General features: G+C 46.2%; 1 protein-coding gene across 1 annotated transcript in view; it reads left to right on the plus strand.

Annotated features, from left to right (window-relative positions):
• Positions 1-19,776, plus strand: part of tulp4a (TUB like protein 4a) — a 57,559-nt gene that overhangs the window by 34,481 nt on the left and 3,302 nt on the right. Inside the window, exons 6-13 of the mRNA XM_046298659.1 lie at positions 5,547-5,654; positions 13,027-13,193; positions 13,375-13,599; positions 14,105-14,339; positions 15,313-15,457; positions 15,750-15,894; positions 15,998-16,091; positions 16,241-19,749. Coding sequence (XP_046154615.1) covers positions 5,547-5,654; positions 13,027-13,193; positions 13,375-13,599; positions 14,105-14,339; positions 15,313-15,457; positions 15,750-15,894; positions 15,998-16,091; positions 16,241-19,749 — 4,628 coding nt within the window. The remainder of the gene's footprint in view (positions 1-5,546; positions 5,655-13,026; positions 13,194-13,374; positions 13,600-14,104; positions 14,340-15,312; positions 15,458-15,749; positions 15,895-15,997; positions 16,092-16,240; positions 19,750-19,776) is intronic.

Here is a 19,776-nt window from a genome sequence, read left to right on the forward strand (position 1 = left end):
AATTCAGTCTTTTCGCTGCAGTCATTTACATGTGGCTCTGTGCCACGGCAAAATTATTGCTGCCATGTGGGGAAAAAATAAATATGCAACATTAAATATTTCTGCGCAGGTACACTTTGAAGATGCTAGAACAGTCCACATGTACTTTTTGTCTGCAAACAAAACTAGTAATGAATAGAAAAATCAGACTACACTGGAGTAGAATAGCTTCTGTTTATCTATTTGGCTTGTATGTTCTTTGCGAGAGAAATATTCCTCTTGAGGCTCATTCAAGTTACGAGGGCCATAGGGAGGGAAACATGCATTCTAACAAGCAGTCAGTGCACAACAATTCTTGCTATCGTGGGGGAAATAGACGTTTTAATGGCCTTTGTTAAAAAGAGGGGGATCTTCCAGCTTTCCTTTCCTACTTTATGTATTTCTTAACTCCTAAATATGGGCGAATTGCACCATTTTAAACCTGGTGTTTTTAGCAGAGGCATGGTTAAGCACATTACTGCTCTGCAATTCATATATTATTATATATATTATATATATATAATTTAAAAAAAAAAATTTAAGTGACCTAAAAGATTGTGACGAAACAAATTATATTTCTTTGTTGAGCAAGAGTAGTGGCAACCAGGGAAAGTGTTGTGTGGGAAAATTGTGACATGGAAGTGGTTCCTGTGAGAAGTACAGGCATGGATTTTTTGGGACATTCAATTCATCAATAGGATGCTAACCAGTTAAAATAAACTCAGCAAAAATAGAAACGTCCTCTCACTGTCAACTGCGTTTATTTTCAGCAAACTTAACTTCTTGTGACTCTCAAACCCGGGTCCGGGAGCGTAATCATCGCCTGACACTAATTAGCATAACGCAACTGACATAAATCTTCCTAGAAAATCTTCCTATTCATGAAAATCACAAGTGAAATATATTGGAACACAGTTTAGCCTTTTGTTAATCACCCTGTCATCTCAGATTTTCAAAATATGCTTTACAGCCAACGCTAGACAAGCATTTGTGTAAGTTTATCATAGCCTAGCATAGCATTATGCCTTGCTAGCAGCAGGCAACCTTGTCATGAAAATCAGAAAAGCAATCAAATTAAATAGTTTACCTTTGATGAACTTCGGATGTTTTCACTCACGAGACTCCCAGGTAGATAGCCAAAGTTCATTTTTTCCCAAAATATTATTTTTGTAGGCGAAATAGCTCCGTTTGTTCTTCACGTTTGGCTGAGAAATCGCCCGGAAATTGCAGTCACCACAACGCTGAAAAATATTCCAAATTAGCTCCATAATATCGACAGAAACATGGCAAACGTTGTTTATAATCAATCCTCAAGGTGTTTTTCTAATATCTATTCGATAATATATCTGTCGGGACAATTCGTTTTTCAGTAGGACCGATTGGAGTAATGGCTGCCTCTGTATTTTACGTGAGAATCTCTCTCGGAGCCACCATGTGACCACTTACACAATGTGGCTGCCCAAGGCTATTCTTCAACAGAAATGCGTAAAACTACGTCACAAGGCTGTAGACACCTTGGGGAATACGTAGAAAGCGTAAACTCGTTGATGGCACATTCACAGCTGAATAGGGACTCATTGGAACGCAGCGCTTTCAAAACCTGGGGCATTTCCGGATTGGATTTTTCTCAGGCTTTCGCCTGCAACATCAGTTCTGTTATACTCACAGACAATATCTTTACAGTTTTGGAAACATGTAGAGTGTTGTCAATTATATGCATATTCTAGCATCTTGTCCTGACAAAATATTCCGTTTAAAACGGGAACATTTTTCCCCCAAAAATGAAAATACGGCCCCCTAGTACCAACAGGTAAATATTGTATGAACATAAGATTCAACAACTGAGACATAAACTGAACAAGTTCCACAGACGTGACTAACAGAAATTGAATAACGTGTCCCTGAACAAAGGAAATAACAGTCAGTATCTGGTGTGGCAGCTGCATTAAGTACTCTGGTGCATCTCCTCTTCATGGACTGCACCAGATTTGCCGGTTCTTGCTGTGAGATGTTACCCCACTCTTCCACCAAGGCACCTGCAAGTTCCCGGACATTTCTGGAGGGAATGGCCCTAGCCCTCACCCTCCGATGCAACAGGTCCCAGATCAAACAGGTTCCAGACGTGCTCAATGGGATTGAGATCCGGGATCTTCGCTGGCCATGGCAGAACATTGACATTCCTGTCTTGCAGGAAATCATGCACAGAATGAGCAGTATGGCTGGTGGCATTGTCATGCTGGAGGGTCATGTCAGGATGAGCCTGCAGGAAGGGTACCACATGAGAGAGGAGTATTTCTTCCCTGTAATGCACAGTGTTGTGATTGCCTGCAATGACAACAAGCTCAGTCCGATGATGCTGTGACACACCGCCCCAGACCATGACGGACCCTCCACTTCATCCCGCTCCAGAGTATAGGCCTCGGTGTAACGATCATTCCTTCGGCGATAAACGCAAATCTGACCATCGCCCCTGGTGAGACAAAACCGCGACTCGTCAGTAAAGAGCACTTTTTGACAGTTCTGTCTGGTCCAGTGATGGTGGGTTTGTGCCCATAGGCAACGTTGTTGCCAGTGATCTGTTGAGGACCTGCCTTACAGGCCTACAAGCCCTCAGTCCAGCCTCTCTCAGCCTATTGAGGACAGTCTGAGCACTGATGGAGGGAATGTGCATTCCAGGTGTAACTCGGGAAGTTGTTGCTATCCTGTACCTGTCCTGCAGGTGTGATGTTCAGATGTACTGATCCTGTGCAGGTGCTGTTACACGTCGTCTGCCACTGCAAGGACGATCAGCTGTCCGTCCTGTCTCTCTGGCCACATCTGCAGTCTTCATGCCTAAGGCATGTTCACGCAGATGAGCAGGGACCCTGGACGTCTTTCTTTTGGTGTTTTTCAGAGTCAGTAGAAAGGTCTCTTTAGTGCCCTAAGTTTTCAGAACTGTGACCTTAATTGCCTACTGTCTGTAAGCTGTTCGTGTCTTAACGACCGTTCCACAGGTGCATGTTCATTAATTGTTTATGATGTAGTTGAGCTACAGGTGATAATGTTTTTTGCTAATAGCATACCTGATAATATGGACCATGCAATGACTATGTGCATGGTCCAATATGTAAATCATTTTACCAATACAGCTAGGTTTCCGTCAAATTTGCAACAGATTTTGATGCGAATATTCGATAATCTGCATAAAACAATATGTACATTTTCCCACCAGGGATGTGTTTCTATCAAACCTACTTTTGCGGATAAATGGCTGTGCCTGATAAGGTAGTGCACATAAAAATAACTTTGCCATTAAATTCCCATATACCGAATGGAAAAATACAAGTTAAATCGCATTTTCAAATCTTCAGATGGTTTTGTCAGTAAAATGGTTGCTTTATATAACAAATGTGCTACTCTGGTCTGGGCTCATGTAGGCTACCTACATTATGAGATTATTGCTAACAGTGATATTATTTATTTGTGAAACGGTAGGCAAGCATCGATCATCATGTCACCAGAATAAGACCCTCGATATTTATTGGAGCATCAAGCTCATCACCTTATACATTCACTATCTCTGTGAAGATCATTATAACTTATTTCATTTGTAGCCTAATAAACTGCATGCTTTCCCCAATCGTAGTGGGTGGACCACACAAACATCATCACATGACAAAAAGATCCCACCACGTCGAACGAACAAACAAATTGTCTGTCGGCATTTATAACATTTTACCGGCATTTCATGTTTCCATCAGCCATGTCGTGACTATTTTCATGAATCAGGTAATTCATCCGCATGAAATGGTTGGATGATAATGTGGTTTATGTTATTGGGCTCATTTCGGGAAGTGGAAATTGTAATTTAAAGGGTGTCATCAGAATTTATTTTTCATTCCTTTGGAGTAGAATATCCTTTTTTTAAAGTCACCAGAACTGAGCTTCTCAGTCCTCCCCTCATCCCTCCAATGGCCTGGAAGCAGTACTGTACAGCCATAAGGTTACCAGTTTAACCAAGGGGCCGATATGTGATATAACTGTTTTAATAGGCCTTTGTTAGAGAGACCCGTGTGTTACACAAACCTGTCTGTTTCCTGCATCTCCCCTGGTCTTTGGTTTGGTAAGAATTTATTTGGTGGAACACCTCTCAGCCTCATTGGGAAGTGATGTGCATGATTAGCAGCTCACATAACAGCCTCCATTTTATGTGCACTGTTTTTTTTAACGTTTTTTTATTGCGTCTCATTGGTTCCATCGATGCCTGGGCCAGCCTCCCCCGGTGATGTGTTTAGAGTCTGGTCAGTCGGTGTGTAGTAAAGTTCAAAAATGCTTGCCTTAGCTGGAACGGTAATTACGCTCTAATTCACTAATTTTCGCTGGTAATTGATTGGCGCTGAGAAATTATCTGCGGGAAGGGCAGGCTAGCGAATGACTCAAGGCGCTGGTTGAAGATGCCAGGCCTTCTGCTACTGCTGTCTGACTGCAAAGATTACATTGATATATTTGCTACACCATGACACTGTAGCGTTACTTCTAACTAAACGATACAACCAGTACATCACACACTGTTTAGTACAGGGCTCGGTTTCCCAAAAGCATTGTAGCACTTAGTTTCAATGGCATTAAGATGATCTTAGTGCCACAATGTTTTTGGGGAACCCAACCCAGGTCAGTTTCATAGCGTAGCACAATGCGGAGAGTAGGATGGAACCTTAACATTTTTTCCTGACAACGTGACCTGATCAGTTCCTCATGTTTAGGTAAACCTCCGGGTCCTTCATCACTGATCGTATGTTCACATAAACCATGGACTAATACAGAACAGTCACGATAGTTGTCTTTAGTCCCTTTGAGGCACCCAAGATTTACATGGTGTACAAGCAGCGGTGGCTGTGTTTTATGAAGGTGTGTTATTTATAGCCCTGAGAGAGTGGATGGATGGTACTAAGGTGAGATGCATGGGTGTCTTTGTGCTTTTGAATAGGACACAGTAGAGATCACTACCCCAAGATTAATCACTAGGAGCAGCTGCCAAAGCTGCAGAAATGTCCTTGTGTCCCACTACCCCTCCCTTATTACACACACACACACACACACACACACACACACACACACACACACACACACACACACACACACACACACACACACACACACACACACACACACACACACACACACACACACACACACACACACACACACGGGGTCCCTCACTCTCAATCAATTTTATGGCCCACTGGAAATGCATATTGATCACACCATCCTCTGACTTGGTTGCTAAGAAGCTATCAACGTATAATACAGGGAATGCTTGCATTTGGTCTGAATTCCAGAAAATATAAGAAAGAGCAATTTGTCTTAGTCGGATTGTCAGTCTCTCTGAAATAGAATCAGAATAGGATCGTGGTTTACCTGGTTTTGTTTCACTCTGTTGACCTCCCCCTCTGTCTTTGTCTGGTTGTGTTTGGGTCTCTTTGTTTCTGTGGTTGTGTTGTGGTATCCCTCTCTCTGACCTGGTCTTGTTGTGGTCTTTGTCTCCACAGTCCAACGTTTGAAGCCTCTGCTGACGGTCAGCTTCACCTCTGGAGACATCAGCCTGATGAACAACTATGATGACCTCTCCCCCACTCTTATCCACACTGGCCTAAAAGGTATGTGTGTTTGTATCAAGGTTTTTTTATTTTTTTATTTCACCTTTATTTAACCAGGTAGGCTAGTTGAGAACAAGTTCTCATTTGCAACTGCGACCTGGCCAAGATAAAGCATAGCAGTGTGAACAGACAACACAGAGTTATACATGGAATAAACAATTAACAAGTCAATAACACAGTAGAAAAAAATGGGCAGTCTATATACAATGTGTGCAAAAGGCATGAGGAGGTAGGCGAATAATACAATTTTGCAGATTAACACTGGAGTGATAAATGATCAGATGGTCATGTACAGGTAGAGATATTGGTGTGCAAAAGAGCAGAAAAATAAATAAATAAAAACAGTATGGGAATGAGGTAGGTGAAAATGGGTGGGCTATTTTCCTATAGACTATGTACAGCTGCAGCGATCGGTTAGCTGCTCGGATAGCTGATGTTTGAAGTTGGTGAGGGAGATAAAAGTCTCCAACTTCAGCGATTTTTGCAATTCGTTCCAGTCACAGGCAGCAGAGTACTGGAACGAAAGGCGGCCAAATGATGTGTTGGCTTTAGGGATGATCAGTGAGATACACCTGCTGGAGCGTGTGCTACGGATGGGTGTTGCCATCGTGACCAGTGAACTGAGATAAGGCGGAGCTTTACCTAGCATGGACTTGTAGATGACCTGGAGCCAGTGGGTCTGGCGACGAATATGTAGTGAGGGCCAGCCAACTAGAGCATACAAGTCGCAGTGGTGGGTGGTATAAGGTGCTTTAGTGACAAAACGGATGGCACTGTGATAGACTGCATCCAGTTTGCTGAGTAGAGTGTTGGAAGCCATTTTGTAGATGACATCGCCGAAGTCGAGGATCGGTAGGATAGTCAGTTTTACTAGGGTAAGCTTGGCAGCGTGAGTGAAGGAGGCTTTGTTGCGGAATAGAAAGCCGACTCTTGATTTGATTTTCGATTGGAGATGTTTGATGTGGGTCTGGAAGGAGAGTTTGCAGTCTAGCCAGACACCTAGGTACTTATAGATGTCCACATATTCAAGGTCGGAACCATCCAGGGTGGTGATGCTAGTCGGGCATGCGGGTGCAGGCAGCGATCGGTTGAAAAGCATGCATTTGGTTTTACTCGCGTTTAAGAGCAGTTGGAGGCCATGGAAGGAGTGCTGTATGGCATTGAAGCTCGTTTGGAGGTTAGATAGCACAGTGTCCAATGACGGGCCGAAAGTATATAGAATGGTGTCGTCTGCGTAGAGGTGGATCAGGGAATCGCCCGCAACAAGAGCAACATCATTGATATATACAGAGAAAAGAGTCGGCCCGAGAATTGAACCCTGTGGCACCCCCATAGAGACTGCCAGAGGACCGGACAGCATGCCCTCCGATTTGACACACTGAACTCTGTCTGCAAAGTAATTGGTGAACCAGGCAAGGCAGTCATCCGAAAAACCGAGGCTGTTGAGTCTGCCGATAAGAATATGGTGATTGACAGAGTCGAAAGCCTTGGCGAGGTCGATGAAGACGGCTGCACAGTACTGTCTTTTATCGATGGCGGTTATGATATCGTTTAGTACCTTGAGTGTGGCTGAGGTGCACCCGTGACCGGCTCGGAAACCAGATTGCACAGCGGAGAAGGTACGGTGGGATTCGAGATGGTCAGATGGTTTGTTGTCTTGGCTTTCGAAGACCTTAGATAGGCAGGGCAGGATGGATATAGGTCTGTAACAGTTTGGGTCCAGGGTGTCTCCCCCTTTGAAGAGGGGGATGACTACGGCAGCTTTCCAATCCTTGGGGATCTCAGACGATATGAAAGAGAGGTTGAACAGGCTGGTAATAGGGGTTGCGACAATGGCGGCAGATAGTTTCAGAAATAGCGAGTCCAGATTGTCAAGCCCAGCTGATTTGTACGGGTCCAGGTTTTGCAGCTCTTTCAGAACATCTGCTATCTGGATTTGGGTAAAGGAGAACCTGGAGAGGCTTGGGTGAGGAGCTACGGGGGGGGCGGAGCTGTTGGCCGAGGTTGGAGTAGCCAGGCGGAAGGCATGGCCAGCCGTTGAGAAATGCTTATTGAAGTTTTCGATAATCATGGATTTATCGGTGGAGACCGTATTTCCTAGCCTCAGTGCAGTGGGCAGCTGGGAGGAGGTGCTCTTGTTCTCCATGGACTTCACAGTGTCCCAGAACTTTTTGGAGTTGGAGCTACAGGATGCAAACTTCTGCCTGAAGAAGCTGGCCTTAGCTTTCCTGACTGACTGAGTGTATTGGTTCCTGACTTCCCTGAACAGTTGCATATCAGGTTATTATAGATTTAATTTTTTTCTTTTTTCTTTTGGTTTTTAGATTTTTCTGTTAGTTTTAGACCTGATTTGCTAGTTTGTATTTAGTTTCAGTTGTATAAGTTTTTCTATTTAATTTGTTATATTATTAAGTTTCAGTTTTATTGTTTGGGTCAGAAAGCATGCGCGGGCCAGGCTAAGAGCCATTTGTGTTGTGTAGTTTATTTTGTATTTTCAGAGGGGGTTGTTATCTGGGGGTGGGGGTTGTTATTTTGTAAGTCACTCTGGATAAGAGCGTCTGCTAAATGACTTAAATGTAAATGTTATCTGGGGGTGGGGGTTGTTATCTGGTGGTGGGGGTTGTTATCTGGGGGGCAGCATAAGCTATGCTACGCTATGAAACTGACCTGGGCTGGGTTTCCCATCATACATAAGGTGATGATGGGTCAGGTCATAGGTTAGGTTTAAAGGGGCAGTCAGCAGTTGCTACATCCATTGATTCTTTAAGACTATAACTTATGTCTCAAGAGTGTAGTTTCAGCTGTTGAACCCCAAATATAAGCTTGTTTTACTACAATGTTTGTAAACAAAGTAAATGGTTAAAACTATCATTTTGATATCATGGATGGTCAGTCCTTGCATCCATAGCTCTGTCTATGAATTTTAAGTGGTTACATTTCTCCAGCCCCATCCCTCAGCTTTTTACCGAAGCAGTGGCGAGGATGACACTTTGTTTCAACTGCTGATTGCCCCTTTAAATTATGAAGTCAATCTCAATGTGACTGTGCTGAGTCTGGTGCAAAAAATATGGTGGAAGGAAACTCGCCCATGTTTACATCAATCCAATCCTTTTTTGGACATGTACAGTGCATTCGGAATGTGTTCAGAGCCCTTGACCTTTTCCACATTTTGTTACGTTAAATGTATTAACTTCTTATGGTATAGGGCACGTTTGCGTCCCACTTGGGAAAAAAACTGGGAAAATGCAGCGCAGCAAATTCAAAATATGATATAAAAATCAAACTTTCATTAAATCACACATGTAAGATACTCAATTAAAGCTACGCTCGTTGTGAATCCAGCCAATATGTCAGATTTTAAAAAGCTTTTCGGCGAAAGCATAAGAAGCTATTGTCTGATGATAGCACAATGTCAACAAAGAGAGTAGCATATTTCAACCCTGCAGGCGCTACACAAAACGCTGAAATAAAATATAAAACATGCATTACCTTTGACAAGCTTATTTTGTTGGCACTCCAATATGTCCCATAAACATCACAATTGGTCCTTTTTGTTCGATTAATTCCGTCCATATATATCCAAATGTCCATTTATTTGACGCGTTTGATCCAGAAAAAAAAAACAGTTTCCAAAAAACGCAACGTCACTACAAAATATTTCAAAAGTTGCCTATAAACTTAGCCAAAATATTTCAAACTACTTTTGTAATACAACTTTAGGTATTTTTAAACGTTAATAATCTATCGAATTGTAGACCGGGCAATCTGTTTTCAATACAGGAAGTAAACAAACCATGCTCCTTTTTTACGTCTTGCGCAACTCTCAATAGTGTAACGTTGTTCCTGGATGTGCTTCTTCTTCGTTGCACAAATGAATAACATCAACCAAATTCCAAAGACTGGTGACATCCAGTGGAAGCGGTAGGAACTGAAAACAGGTTCATAAGAAATATCCCTTGGCAATAACAAGTCAGGGAACAGAGAGAGGCCCCCCACAAAAAAATCTGAACAGTTAGTCCTCTGAGTTTTGCTTGCTACATAAGTTCTGTTATACTCACAGACATGATTCAAACAGTTTTAGAAACTTCAGTGTTTTCTATCCACATCTACTAATAATATGCATATCTTATATTCCTGGCATGAGTAGCAGGAAGTTGATATTGGGCACGCTATTTATCCAAAAGTGAAAATGCTGCCCCCTATACCTTAAGAGTTCCCCCCCCCCCCCCTCATCAATCTACACCCAATACCCCAAAATGACAAAGCAAAAACAGGTATTTAGACATTTTTGCAATAAATAAATAAAATATCAAAGTTCAAGTTACAAAAGTATTCAGAACATCTACTCAGTACTTTTGTTGAAGCACCTTTGGCAGCGATTCCAGCCTCGAATCTTCTTGGGTATGATGCTACAAGCCTGGCACACCTGTATTTGGAGAGTCTCTCCATTCTTCTCTGCAGATCCGCTCAAGCTCTGTCAGATTGGATGGGGAGCGTCGCTGCACAGCTATTTTCAGGTCTCTCCAGAGATGTTCGATTAGATTCAAGTCCGGGCTCTGGCGGGGCCACTCAATGACATTCAGAGACTTGTCCCGAAACCACTCCTACGTTGTCTTAGCTATGTGCTTAGGGTCGTTATCCTGTTGGAAGGTGAGCCTTTTCCCCAGTCTGAGGTCCTGAACGCTCTAGAGCAGGTTTTCATCAAGGATCTCTCTGTACTTTGCTCTGTTCATCTTTCCCTCAATCCTGACTTGTCTCCCAGTCCCTGCCGCTGAAAAACATCCCCACAATGCTGCCACCACCATGCTTCACCATAGGGATGGTGCCAGGATTCTTCCAGACGTGACTCTAGGCATTCAGGCCAAAGAGTTCAATCTTGGTTTCATCAGACCAGAGAATATTTTTTTCTTATGGTCTGAGAGTCCTTTAGGTGCCTTTTTTTGCAAACACCAAGCTGGCTGTCATGGCTTTTACTGAGGAGTGGCTTCTGTCTAGCCACTCTACATTAAAGGCCTGATTGGTGGAGTGCTGCAGAGATGGGAGAACATTCCAGAAGGACTTCCATCTTCACAGAGAAACTCTGGAGCTCTGTCAGAGTGACCATCGGGTTCTTAGTCACCTCCCTGACCAAGGCACTTCTCACCCGATTGCTCAGTTTGGCCAGGCGGCCAGTTCTAGCAAGAGTGTAATTTTAAAATAGTCTTTACTGGCCAGCAAAACAAAAACAACATCTGTGTCAACTGTATAAAAACAAAGTGTGTAGTGATATCTGACAAGTTCAACAAGTAGGCAGCCTTCATAAACGCTATAAACACCCATTGGTGGTTCCAACCTTCTTCCATTAAATAATGGAGGCCACTGTGTTCTTGGGGACCTTCAATGCTCCAGAAATGTGTTGGTACACTTCCCCAAATAGGTAACTTGACACAATCTCGGAGCTCTACTGACAATTCATGGCTTGGTATTTGCTCTGACATGCACTGTCAACTGTGGGACCTTATATACAGTTGAATTCAGAAGCTTACATACACTTAGGTTGGACTCATTAAAATGTGTTTTTCAACAACCACAAATTTTTTCTTAACTATAGTTTTGGCAGGACAGTTAGGACATCTACTTTGTGCATGACACAAGTCATTTTTCCAACAATTGTTTACAGACAGATTATTTCCCTTATAATTCATTATCACAATTCCAGTGGGTCATACATTTACATACACTAAGTTGAATGTGCCTTTAAACAGCTTGGAAAATTCCAGAAAATTATGTCATGTCTTTAGAAACTTCTGATAGGCTAATTGACATCATTTGCGTCAATTGGAGGTGTACCTGTGGATGTATTTCAAGGCCGACCTTCAAACTCTTTGCTTGACATCATCGGAAAATCAAAGGAAATCATCCAAGACCTCAGGAAAAAAAATGTAGAGCTCAACAAGTCTGGTTCATCCTTGGGAGCAATTTCCAAATGCCTGAAGGTACCACATCCATCTGTACAAACAATAGTACACAAGTATAAACTCCATGGGACCACGCAGCCGTCATACCGCTCAGGAAGGATCCTAGAGATGAACGAACTTTGGTGCGAAAAGTGCAAATCAATCCCAGAACAACAGCAAAGGACTTTGTGAAGATGCTGGAGGAAACAGGTACGAAAGTATCTATATCCACATTAAAAATTAGTCCTATATCGACATAACCTGAAAGGCCGCTTAGCAAGGAAGAAGCCACTGCTCCAAAACCGCCATAGAAAAATCCAGACTACGGTTTGCAACTGCACATGGGGACAAAGATCGTACTTTTTGGAGAAATATCCTCTGGTCTGATGATACAGAAATAGATTTGTTTGGCAATAATGACCTTCATTATGTTTGGAGGAAAAAGGGGGAGGCTTGCAAGCCGAAGAACACCATCCCAACTGTGAAGCACGGGGATGGCAGCATCATGTTGTGGGGGACTGTTGCACTTCACAAAATAGATGGCGTCATGTGGAAGGACAATTATGTGGATATATTGAAGTAACATCTCAAGACATCAGTCAGGAAGTTAAAACTTAGTTGCAAATGGGTCTTCCAAATGGACAATTACCCAAAGCATACTTCCAAAGTTGGCAAAATGGCTTAAGGACAACATAGTCAAGGAATTGGAGTGGCCATCACAAAGCCCTTACCTCAATCCTATAGAACATTTGTGGGCAGAACTGAAAAGGCGTGTGTGAGCAAGGAGGCCTACAAACCTGACTCAGTTACAGCAGCTCTGTCAGGAGGAATGGGCCAAAATTCACCCAATTTATTGTGGGAAGCTTGTTGAGGCTACCCAAAATGTTTGACCCAAGATAAGCAATTTAAAGGCAATGCTACCAAATATTAATTGAGTGTACGTAAAATTCTGACCCATTGGGAATGTGATGAAAGAAATAAAAGCTGAAATAAATCATTCTCTCTACTATTATTCTGACATTTCACGTTCTTAAAATAAGGTGTTGATCCTAACTGACCTAAGACAGGGAATTTTTACTTGGATTAAATGTCAGGAATTGTGAAAAACTGAGTTTAAATTTATTTGGACAAGGTGTATGTAAACTTCCGACTTCAACTGTAGATAGGTGTGTGCCTTTCCAAATCATGTCCAATCAATTGATTTTACCACAGGTGGACTCCAATCAAGTTATAGAAACTTTTCAAGGACGATCAATGGAAGCGGGATGCATCTAAGCTCAATTCTGTTTGGATTTAGGCAACCTGGGGGGAAAAACAGATTCTCACCATCTTCTGCTTTCTAGGCCTATATCACCCACATTGGTCAGTGGTGTTCTTAAGGGTAAGTGTTTTGTGTGTGTAAACTCTTCATGTATTCTCTTCTTTGTGTGTGGTAGATGTGGTAGTCCAGTGGTGTTCTCAGGGGGATCTCCTGGCCGTGGCTGGGATGGAGAGAGCTGTCTTGCTCCCCGACTCCTCCTGTCTACCTCCCACCAGAAATGCCGTTGTTAAGTTCTACAACGTCTGCGGAGAACACATCTACACACTGGACACGCCTGCACAAGTAATAACACACACACACTTAGACCAGCTCTTGCGGCACAGATGACACACACACACTCCAGCATCCACAACACATCTTCAGTACCACACACACAACACCTTACATTGGTAAACATACTATTGAGAAGTCACATCAAATGCTATGAGTTCCATAGAATAATCACCATCCCCGTTCTCCCCAGCGTCCCATCACCACGCTGTGCTGGGGTCACCGGGACTCTCGTCTGTTCTTGGCTTGTGGCCCGGTACTCTACATGGTGCGGGTGGAGCACCGGGTGGCCAGCCTGCAGCTGCTGTGCCAGCAGGGCATTGCCGGGGCGCTCCGGGAGGAGAAGGACGTGGCAAAGCTCACCATGCCCTCTCGTCTCTGTTCTTATGTCACCACAGCCTTCACACCCACCATCAAGGTACAGGGTTTATGAGATGTCACATACAGTATATACACTACTCTATGAAATGGGGAGGTTGAGGGTTCTGGTTTACCCACCTGGCAGTTTATACAGACTGACATTCAATACAAATGGTCATTCAGGGTCATAATTCCAGGGTAAGATAGAGGGTTGAAAAAGTGTTTAGCAAGGGTTAAAATTGCTACTTGACTTGAGTCAGCACCGGGAGTCACCGCTTTGTACCAGAATGCTCCTCATCCTTTCTCTCTCTCTCTCCTCATCCTTTCTCTCTCTCTCTCCTCATCCTTTCTCTCTCTCTCTCTCATCTCTCTCTCTCTCTCTCTCTCTCTCTCTCTCTCTCTCTCTCTCTCTCTCTCTCTCTCTCTCTCTCTCTCTCTCTCTCTCTCTCTCTCTCTCTCTCTCTCCTCTCTCTCTCTCTCTCTCTCTCTCTCTCTCTCTCTCTCTCTCTCTCTCTCTCTCTCTCTCTCTCTCTCTCTCTCTCTCTCTCTCTCTCTACCTCTAGCCCCCCATTCCAGATCCCAACAATATGCGTGACTTTGTGAGTTACCCGACGGCAGGGAACGAGCGGCTGCACTGCACCATGAAGCGGACGGAGGACAACCCTGAGGTGGGCGGGCCCTGCTACACCCTCTACCTGGAGTACCTGGGGGGCTTGGTGCCCATCCTCAAGGGCCGACGCATCAGCAAGCTCCGTCCCGAGTTCGTGATCATGGACCCCAAGACGGACGGCAAAGCAGGTGAGGTTTTCTGGCGATACTGTGTGAGGAAAGTGTTGGTGGTGTTTGTTTTGAAAATATCACCTTGAAATCCTGCTCCATTATGGCTGTTCTAACGATGATTCTAGACGATTCTGTTGCTTTGGGAGCTGGTTCAGCTTCTCGTATGACTGCTTTTTACTTAAAAAGTGTGAAGTCAGTATCTTCTTGTTAATAACCGTTAGTTACTCAAATATAATTTGTCAAAGTACTTTTCTGTTCATATAACATGTAGGACTAACTTGTGGTGAAGAAGTTTCAGACAGTGTTAGTTGGCATGTGTGTTCTCAGTGTTAATAGTCCCCCAGCCAGCCAGCCACAGTACAGAGCAGACTGGGCCCCTGTTAACTACTTAATGGCCTCTGGTATCTACCATAAATCATCTCCCTCTCCACTGCCCTCTCCTGTGATAAATGAATCCAGCCATGAAATGTATGCAGCCCATTCACTCTTAAATGCTGATCAAATAAATGATCTTGACCTAAACTGGAGCAGTTGCGGTTCGGGGGCCCCATATGAATGAGAGAAGTTACTTGGAAACAATAGTTTGGGGGACTAAATAAGTTGAAAATGTTGTGTTAGTGAGTGTGTGTCTGAAATTGGATATGTTTTAATGTCATTTTGTTCTTGCATGTCTAAGAAGAGGTGAAGGAAGTGTGCCCCCTGCTGTTAACACTGGGGATATGTATTTGTTGTGATACATTAAATAAACGTTGGTAAAGTCACAGTGGTTAGGTTGGATACCTATCAATGTCAGTTTGACTTATATCCCCATATGCAGAGATATACTGTAGTGCCTCTTGAGTCAGTGACACTTAACGAATGATCACCCTGATGATATTATTCATAGAGCAGTAGACAGACACCCATCATTTCCCCATCACACCAACTTCATTGTATTACCCTCCACCCATCTTTCTTTCTCTCCATCCCCTGTTTCCCTCTCTCCTTCCAGATGAGGTGTATGGGAACAGTCTGATCTCGTCGATGATAGACAGCTGTAACTGTTCAGACTCCAGTGATATAGAGCTGAGTGACGACTGGGTTGGCAAGAAATCCCCAAAGATATCCAGAGGCAGCAAGTCTCCCAAACTTCCCAGGTAATAAACAGCCTTTATACTGCATTCATTAATGAATTACAAGCATGTGTTTGATTTAGATTCTTTGTTTTTCTCACCATTTTGGGACGATTCTATTATTTGGAGTTCACAAGGAAACCCACATGTTCTGTTTGGACCTATAAAGTACTGACTAAGCCGCTGCATTTTTGTCTACTAATGCTGCTTGAATGTTATGCACTGTTTTGTTTCGTTTGTTTCACTGCATCCCTAAACCTTTCTCTTTTATGTGCTACCTTCTCTGTAGAGACTTAGTCTGTCCCTTTACCAACAGAATCAATATTGACCCCAGAAAGTCCCCCAAACTGTCCCGCGCTACCCAGGAGATCTCGCGGTCGCCACGGTTACCCATCCGGAAGCCGTCCATTGGGTCCCCAAGTCTCACCCGCAGAGAGTTCCCCTTAGATGACATCACACAGGTAATGGACAGCATTCTGATTTCCTTTGTGTCCTATCATCATACATTTGAGTTTTAGGGATTTGAAGAAGTACTGATTTGAATGTGGGTTTTGTCTTTTGCAGCATAACTACCTTGCTCAGGTTACATCCAACATTTGGGGAACAAAGTTTAAGATTGTGGGACTTGCCACCTTCTTGCCAACCAATCTTGGTGCAGGTAACTACCAATCAGTTACTTCTGAGGGAAATTAAAATGATTTAACTATGGTTCCAATGAATGTAACAACCTTCTCCCCTCTTTCTTTTGCCCCTCCCTTCTATTGCTTTCTCTCTATCCCTCCACTTATCTCTCTCTCTCTCTCACAGTGATCTACAAGACAAGTCTGCTCCACTTGCAGCCCAGACAGATGACCATCTACCTGCCGGAGGTGCGTAAGATCTCTATGGACTACATCAACCTGCCTGTGTTCAGCCCCAACGTCTTCAGTGAGGATGAGGATGACCTGCCAGTCACCGGGGCCTCGGGCGTGACCGACGACAACCCTCCCTGCACTGTCAACATCCCCATTGCCCCCATCCACAGTCCCGCCCAGGCCATGTCCCCCACCCAGAGCATCGGCCTGGTCCAGTCCCTCCTAGCCAATCAGAACGTCCAGCTGGACGTCCTATCCAATCCCACGGCCATCTCCTCTGTGGCTTCTGCAGGGGCAGGGGGGTCGTCTGACCAGGGCCAGGACACCATCCTGACCGCCCAGTACACGGTTCCCAGCAGGTACTCCAGTCCTGGACAGGTCATATTTGGAGGGCTGGAGATGAGCCGGCTTCTGGTTGGGCCTCCTCCCTCTCATCACCACCAACAACAACAACAACAACAACAACAAAGCCATCCACAGAGCCATCAACAACCACTGCAGCAACATCATCAGCAACAACAAATTCAGCATCAACAACAACAGCAGCTTCAGCATCACCATCAACAGCTACAACAACAGCAACAACGACTAGCGCAGCAACATCACCAACAGCAACTGGCACAGCAACATCAACAGCAGATCCAGCAGCAGCAGATGCTGCAACACCAACAGATGCAGCAGCAGCAGATCCAGCAGCAGCAGCAACACATTCAACAGCAGATCCAACACATGCAGCAACAGCAGCAGCACATCCAACAACAGCACCAACAACAGCTCCAGCACCAACAACAGCTCCAGCAGCAGTTACAGCAGCAGCAACACACACAGCAGCTGCAGCAACAGCAGCAACAGATACAGCAGCATATGCAACAACAACAACAGCATCAGCAGCACCATCAGATGCAGCAACAGCAGCAGATACAACAGCACCATCAGATGCAGCAACAGCTCCAGATCTCTGTCCCCTCTCAGGTGTCAGGTGCAGCGGTGCACCAGCTCCAACAGGGTGCGCTCCAGATCCCTGTCCCCCACCCTGCAGGGGGGCTGGTGGCTGAGAGAAGGGTCAGTGTGGAACATGAGCACCTGCTGAAGATCAAACCCACCCGCTCTGCCCCCCAGCTGGCTGAGGGGGACACGGTGGTGTTCAGCGCCCCTCTGGAGCTCAGCAAGATGAACCCCCGGCCCCCCTACCCTGGGACGGTGGCCGCAGCTGCAGCCTCTGCCTCTGCTGCAGCAGCCAACGCCGCCTCTGGACAGGCTGGGGGCAGTAACGGCACCCCGCCGCCAGTGGACCTGTGCCTGAAGAAGGGCGAGTTCTCCCTGTATCCTCCTGGCCAGCAGGCGGCACAGTATCCAACGCCGCTAGGCTACGAGCGGATAACTACGTTCGACAGCAGGGGTAACGTGGAAGAGGTGTGCCGGCCTCGAACGCGGCTTGTCTGCAACCAGAACATTTACACGCTCCAGGTCCCAGGAAGCTCAGCAACCCTCCGGGTTACCTCCTCTTCTTCCTCAACAGACGCAAAGAAGATCCAGCTGCCCTACGCCTCGGCAACCCTCAACAGGCTCACCGTTCCCCGCTATTCCATACCCAGTGGAGATCCGCCCCCCTACCCCGACACAGCCAATCAGAACACCACAGGGGGGAGGAGCACCGGACAGAGGCTGGACAGCAGTCTGATCCATGCCACACTCAGGCGGAATAGCCGAGAGGCCGCTCTCAAAGTTTCCCAGATGCTGGACCCTCAGAGGACCCTGCCCACTAAAGCCAAATCCCAAAACGCTGCACTGGCGGCTTCCTACCAACAAAGGGTGCCCAAAGCCCTGTACACCTGCAGTCAGTGCAGTAGTAACAGCAGTGGGCTTAGCAGTGCAGCCAGCAGTGCTCCCAGTGGGACTGCGAATGGAATCGCAGGAGGTACAATCATTAGACAGGATTTTCCTCCAGGGAATGGAGCTCCTCACAGCACGGTGATCGTCCACTCCAACAGCGCTTCTCCCCTAGTCTCTCAATCCTCATACAACCTGGATGGCTCTGGGAATGGAGGAGGAGGTGGGAACAGAGACAGGGCTGACTATGTGAACTCAGCCTTCACAGAGGATGAAGCACTGAGTCAGTCATTGAGGCATCTGGCACTAGGGAGTGCAGATGTGTCTGGACTGACAGTCAAGAGGCCACCGCCATACCAGTGGGACCCAGCCACCACTGAGGAGGTGTGGGTGCCCCAGGAACGAACTGGTAGTCTGAGCTCTGCTGGCCTCACCGGACCCCACAAACCACCCCCGCTCATCCTCAGCCCAGCCCAGCACCTCGACATCTCCCGGCTGCCTTTCATCCTCTCCCCCAAGTCCCCCACCAGCCCCAGTGCTGCCTCTTTCCAGGCTGCCGCTGTAGCTGCAGGTTACCAGATCTCCCTTCAGTATGCTCCTGGCACAACCTATAGTGGGCCCCAGCAGCAGCCCATGCCAGGCTCTCCCCGTCTCTGCTCCCCTAAGGAGGTGGTGGCCCCGGTCCCTTTCAACCAGCAGGATGCCACCCTGGTCCTCCCACCTGGCTATCCAGCCAACCTGTCTAACCTGGCCTGCTGCCCCCTCCCTCCAATGTACCCGGGGGGAAGCTCCTGTGCCGGGCTCCCCATCCCCCCCATTGCCCTACACACCCCCTGGGGCACCTACAACCCCTGCCCCCCATGCCCAGCCCCTCGGGGACACTGCCCCCATGCCCCCAAGCTCTCTCAGATGATGGTGGACAAGTCAGTCCTCTCTCCCCCTCCTCCCCCACCGCCTCCCCCTCCACCGCCCCCAGCAGAGCTACAGCTGCAGGGTCATGGTGGCTCACCAGAGGCCATGGCAATGGAGGCCGGAGAGGGCTTCCAGGAGGTGCTCTCCCTCAACGAGAGCCCCGTGCCCAGCAGTGCTGAGAAGTTTGGCAAGAAGAACCGCAAGCGGGCAGATGGCAGGGCTGAGGAGGCCAATGCACCGGCCATCGCCGAGGGAGGCAAATCCAAGAAGGAGGGCAGGGCCCTGGGTGACTTCAACTCTCTGATCTCCAGCCCGCGGCTGGGCAGCAGGGAAAAGAAGAAGCCCAAAGGCCAGAAGGAGCAGCAGCTGAAAGCTAAGAAGCTGAGCAAGGCTCCCACAAACAGCGAGTTCCAGGACAGCTCAGAGAGTGAACCTGAGCTCTTCATCAGCGGGGACGAGCTGCTCAACCAGTGCCAGAGCGGCAAGAAGGGCTGGAAGAGCAAGAGGAGCCTACGGGCGGCCAGCGAGCTAGAGGAGATCAAGTGCCGCAAGGCCAATGAGAAGGAGGACCGCGGGTTGGGAAGCCAGGGCTTTGTTTATGTGATGGCCAACAAGCAGCCACTGTGGAATGAGGCCACTCAGGTCTACCAGCTGGACTTTGGGGGACGTGTCACACAGGAGTCGGCCAAGAACTTCCAAATCGAACTGGAGGGGAGACAGGTGAGGTGGCTAGAGATGTAGTTTTTA

This window comes from Oncorhynchus gorbuscha, linkage group LG14, assembly GCF_021184085.1.
Source record: "Oncorhynchus gorbuscha isolate QuinsamMale2020 ecotype Even-year linkage group LG14, OgorEven_v1.0, whole genome shotgun sequence".
Lineage (NCBI taxonomy): Eukaryota > Metazoa > Chordata > Actinopteri > Salmoniformes > Salmonidae > Oncorhynchus > Oncorhynchus gorbuscha.